At 52.5% G+C, this 5,168-nt stretch overlaps 1 protein-coding gene across 1 annotated transcript in view; it reads left to right on the top strand.

Annotated features, from left to right (window-relative positions):
• ERN1 (endoplasmic reticulum to nucleus signaling 1) overlaps window positions 1-4,796 on the top strand; it is a 26,889-nt gene extending 22,093 nt beyond the window's left edge. The window contains exons 14-23 of the mRNA XM_010144592.1: window positions 294-549; window positions 831-921; window positions 1,191-1,380; window positions 1,614-1,713; window positions 2,156-2,355; window positions 2,689-2,836; window positions 3,193-3,320; window positions 3,926-4,049; window positions 4,302-4,369; window positions 4,590-4,796. Of these exons, the coding sequence (XP_010142894.1) occupies window positions 294-549; window positions 831-921; window positions 1,191-1,380; window positions 1,614-1,713; window positions 2,156-2,355; window positions 2,689-2,836; window positions 3,193-3,320; window positions 3,926-4,049; window positions 4,302-4,369; window positions 4,590-4,796 (1,512 nt within the window). The remainder of the gene's footprint in view (window positions 1-293; window positions 550-830; window positions 922-1,190; window positions 1,381-1,613; window positions 1,714-2,155; window positions 2,356-2,688; window positions 2,837-3,192; window positions 3,321-3,925; window positions 4,050-4,301; window positions 4,370-4,589) is intronic.
• Window positions 4,797-5,168: the final 372 nt, after the last annotated feature.

Raw genomic sequence — 5,168 nt, 5'->3', positions numbered from 1 at the left:
ACCGCTGTCAGGTTTTATAGCTTTTGGATCAAAGCCTTTATCCTTCTGTGGTTTAACGACTTCTAGTCAACCTAGTAACAGCTTTTGCCGTCTTAACCAACCATGTGATTTCTTAGCTTTGCAATGGAAGTTCAGAATGAAAGTGAAAGTTCTCCAGCCTGCTTGGCTGATAGTGTCCTAACAAGAGAGTTTCCCTCCCACCTTTTGGATGTAGTGATCCCAGTAGCTAGAGAGCCCCCTTTTGTGACATGACTGCAAGCACTTCGCTCACGGACCGAGGTCCTTTCCCACAGAGCGTACATCAGCAGCAACAGAGGCAGCACCAGCTGGAAGAGAAGATCCAGCTCTTGCAGCAGCAGAAGCTGCCGTTGGGTGCTGCCAGTGATGCTCCCGCTGAGGCAGAGCTCTTGGACACCTCCTATGGGCGGCCGGAGAGCTCAGCGACCAGCACACCGAATATGTCCCCCAGGGCATCAAACCATTCTGCATACTCCAGCATCTCCACATCTGACGCTGGGAGCTGTCTGTCCGCGGAGCAAGAGGAGGGAGGTAAAGTGGATCCAGGGTCATTTATTGTGAGTCTCGGTATTTCCCCAGTCTGTATGATGTTGAGTACAGAATGTGTTCGGCTCTGGATGTTGGATCATTTGGTCGCCAGGGATTATTTGCCTGCGCAGTGCGAGTACCAAAATGGAGCTGTTGGTTTGTGGTGTTAATCTGTGCTGTTCATTTAAAAAATGAGCAAAGAGACTTCACACGCTGACCCGGGAGGATGTAAGAGGCTCCTCGACTCATCCTAACCCAGTCCTTGTTTCCCGGTTTTTGTTCAGGCGAAGAGGCAAACAGAGTGATGGTTGGCAAGATTTCGTTTAACCCAAAAGACGTGCTGGGACATGGAGCTGAAGGGACAATTGTTTACAGGTAGCAGACACTGTGCATTCCACAGAGCGGGGAATGGCTTATTTGTGTTGGGCCTTTGTCTGAGCAGAAATGACACTTTTGAAAGTATTTTCCACGTGCCTGGAATACTGTTTTCTTCACTAGCAACACCTACTTGACTTTCCCTTAGAAATGTTAAATATCAAACAGAGCTGTTTCCAGTTCTGTAAAACATCTGCCCTTGTCACTCGCCTTGTGCCTGTTTTGCCTAGAGTGTAAAAGGCTGATGGGGCTTTCCTTCCTGTCGGCAGGGGGACATTCGATAACCGTGACGTTGCAGTGAAAAGAATTCTTCCCGAGTGCTTCAGCTTTGCAGACCGTGAAGTGCAGTTGCTGCGAGAGTCAGATGAGCATCCCAACGTGATCCGCTACTTCTGCACGGAGAAGGACCGGCAGTTCCAGTACATCGCCATTGAGCTGTGCGCTGCCACGCTGCAGGAGGTGAGAGGCCACTTGCAAACCTGCGGAACAGGTGAAAGTTTGGGAAGACATTCCGGTTCCTTTAGCTTCAGTTGCTGAAGGGCCTGCTGTGGGAGCTGTCGCAGTGACGCGTGGCACATTGTACCTAGTCTAACATTTTTTTGGGGGGGGAGGTGAAGGGGATAAACTTGGTGCTGATGCAGAGGGATAAGCAGTGTTGCGTCTGAATCCTGTTTCTCTGTTGTACTTCACAGTACGTTGAGCAGAAGGCGTTCAGTCACCACGGCCTGCAACCCATCGCTCTCCTGCAGCAGACAACGTCTGGTCTTGCCTACCTGCACTCCCTCAGTATTGGTAAGAGTGGCCCTTGCTTCGGTATTGCTGGGAGAGTGGGGCGTCGTCTTAACGAAAGAAACCAGAGGAGAAATGCGTCTGCTGCTGGGGGCTTGTTCGTTCAGTCCCAGAGTGTTGTAGAGGCTGCGCCTGGTGCTGGCAGCAGTGTCTGTGCTTTGACACCGCTCGTGTCCCTGTAACGTTCTGCTGCACTGGAGCAGTAAAGCGAGGCAGCACCCTGTGTTTTCGGGGGAGAAGTCAGTCAGTCAGTCATATAAACCATGATTAGTGGTGATGGAATAAAAAAAATGCTGAGCCTCTACCAAAGGCAGTAGTTTGACGTTAGGCCTTTGGTTCAGGGAATGGCCGTTCAGCCCTGGGAAAGGTTTACAACGCAAATACACTAAATATTTACAGATACTGTTGGGATGGCCTGGAGTGGGTAAACGGGTGTTTGTAATAGTCCACAGGGACCTGAAGCCCCATAACATCCTCATCTCGATGCCTAACGCTCACGGCAAAGTCAAGGCTATGATTTCAGACTTCGGCCTGTGCAAGAAGCTGGCAGTGGGCAGGCACAGCTTCAGCCGTCGGTCGGGTGTGCCAGGCACCGAAGGGTGGATTGCCCCAGAGATGCTGAGTGAAGACTGCAAGGAGAACCCTGTAAGTGCGCTCGCTGCCCCGGGAGAAGGCAGCCCGACAGGAGGTGGCAGTGTGTGGCAGGGGGGTGGTTTGGGGGGGAGGAGCCCCGGAACCCTGTAAGTGCGCTCGTTGGCCAGGCTGCCCCGGGAGAAGGCGGCCCGACAGGAGGTGGCAGTGTGTGGCAGGCGGATGTTCTGGTGCGCAGTACCCGCTGCCTGGGTGCTCCTGCTGCCTTGCAGCTGAATACGGGATTCTGAAACATTTTCTTCTGCACTTGGATGCAAAAAAACCTCCTGGTGATTGGTCAGAGGCTTCAGGGGAAACAATGTGCTATTAAAGGTTGTTTATTTGCAGACATACACCGTGGACATCTTTTCAGCTGGCTGTGTCTTCTATTACGTGGTATCTGAGGGCAGCCACCCCTTTGGCAAAGCTCTGCAGCGGCAAGCCAACATCCTGCTGGGCGCCTACAGCCTGGAGGCTTTGGGCGCCGGGAGGCACGGTAAGAAAAGCACCGCAGCTGTAACACACGACAGGCTGAGGAACTGTCTGTGGGTGATGAAATGCCAGCACTGTGACCCACAGCCGTTCCCAACCTGGCAGCGGTGACAGCTGTGCTCCAGCCCGCAGCACCTCTGGCACACGCACCTTGGAACGCTGCAGCGGGGCTGCAGAGTTCTGTGTGTGTTTAACAGGCAGGAAAGAGCTGAACGTTGAGCTTCGTAACCAGACTGACTGCCCGGCGTAGCTGTGAGGGGGGTACTGCACCTGCTGGGCTAGTGTTCAGGGACGTGTTGGAGGAAGGACAGAACACAATGAAGTACAAAACAGCCTAAGAACTATTTCTGTTCCTTGCAGAAGATGTAGTTGCTCGTGATTTAATAGAGCAAATGATAAACATGGACCCACAGAAGCGCCCATCTGCCAGCTGTGTGCTGAAACACCCCTTCTTCTGGAGCTTAGAAAAACAGCTCCAGTTTTTCCAGGTTTGTATTGACCTTTTCTATCGTTTCAGTTCTAAGGGCTCCTCTAGACAGTCATTGGCTCCTGAACTCAGTCTCTCCTAGTTTTGTGGATGCTTGAGGTGACAGAATCCACACCCTCCCTGTGAGGAACGCAGAAGCAAAGTTGAAATACCTGGGCGCTATCTGCCACAACACTGGCTTAGTCCTAAAGATCTGACACAGCTGAGCTGCAGCATCATGTTACCCACTGAACTCGGAGTGGGGAGGGTCTCCAGCAGCGATGGGGGAGAAGGTGCTGCCAGGCAGGTTTTGAAGAACACTGCACTCAATAGTCCCACTTAATCCTGACACGGGGTGGGACGGGGCAGAGGACCTGAGCTTCTCCCCAGCCTCATCTTCTCTGTGACAAAAAGGCTTTGACAGATGGTGAAACAACTCCCACCTCACAGATGCCTGTATCCCCGTCCCAGGCATCACCCCGTGTCCTGCACGTTGTCATGCAGTAAAGTAGAACCGTAACGCAGTTATTATCAGGACAGGCTGTAACTGCTGGCTAGAAGCAGCAATTTTAAATTGTTGGGAAAGCTTGGAAATAAAACTAGAACTAACCTGACTGTCTCTTCCAGGATGTTAGTGACCGGATAGAGAAAGAATCTTTAGATGGCCCAATAGTCAAGCAGTTAGAAAGAGGCGGAAGAGAGGTGGTGAAAATGGACTGGCGAGAGCACATCACTGTTCCTCTTCAGACAGGTAAGGGGCAGCATCTCACCCGCAGGGAAAGGCGTGCCGTGGCGCTGGGCCAGCTGTCGGCACAGGAAAGGGTAACACATCTCACTTTTGGCATGTGACCGGTACTTGTCAGTACTTCAGACCACAGTATGTGTTTATGTGTGGAAACACCCACAAGGGTGCGTGACTGGAGCACACCCCACACCCCCCTTACTGCTGAGCCCAGCAACTAAAACTAGGTCCAAAGACAAAAAGAAATGTTTTCTTTTGCAGATCTTCGAAAATTCAGATCGTATAAAGGAGGCTCAGTGCGGGATCTCCTGAGGGCCATGAGAAACAAGGTAAAGGACTTCTCTCCGTGAGCAGCACCACACTCTGGCTCTGCCTCCTTGTGCTGGTTGGTGCCAGGCTGTGTCTCTTACCGTGGTTTGGGTTTGGCGCTGCTGATTGATAGGCAACACCGTGGTTACTTTGTCCGTGAAAAGGGCAGCTCTAGTTCAAGGAAGGTCCTTGAACACAGCCCCTCTGTCTGAGCCTTCTCCTGCTCCTTTCCCTCTACAGAAGCACCATTACAGAGAGCTGCCTCCCGAAGTGCAGGAGACCCTGGGCTCCATCCCGGAGGATTTTGTAGGTTACTTCACTGCTCGTTTCCCTCACCTGCTGCTCCACACCTACCACGCCATGCACATCTGCTGCCAGGAGAGACTGTTCCAGCATTACTATCATCAGGAGGCCGCGGAGCTGAGCCTTGCAGGAGACGCTGTCTGAGAGGAGAGGGATGGACCGTTCTTCTCTGGGACCAACCTTCTAAGCACAGGGCTGTGAAACAGGCCTACCTTCCGCAGGGAAAAGTGGGATCAAAGAGCTGAATTCTCTCTTTGAAGAAACCAAGCTTCCAGAAAGTGCCTTGTACCTCCGCCTGCGCTGGAGCAGGGGACGGGAGCAGCCCAAGGAGCCAGGAGTAACGGCAGAAAAGCCCTGAACCCTGGTGGTGGAGTTCTTCAAGACAGTGCAAATGGAGAGCAAAAGCCGGCTGTAACCCCATCCCCGTACTGTACGTGGGTGTGTGACTGATGCGGTCTGCTCAGAGAATCACAGTACGGTGACTGAAATCACCAAAGCAGCCTCTGAGGGAGCTGG

The sequence above is a fragment of the Buceros rhinoceros genome, unplaced genomic scaffold, assembly GCF_000710305.1.
Source record: "Buceros rhinoceros silvestris isolate BGI_N320 unplaced genomic scaffold, ASM71030v1 scaffold18031, whole genome shotgun sequence".
Classification (NCBI taxonomy): Eukaryota; Metazoa; Chordata; class Aves; order Bucerotiformes; family Bucerotidae; genus Buceros; species Buceros rhinoceros.
This window is presented reverse-complemented; position numbering and strand designations above follow the sequence as displayed.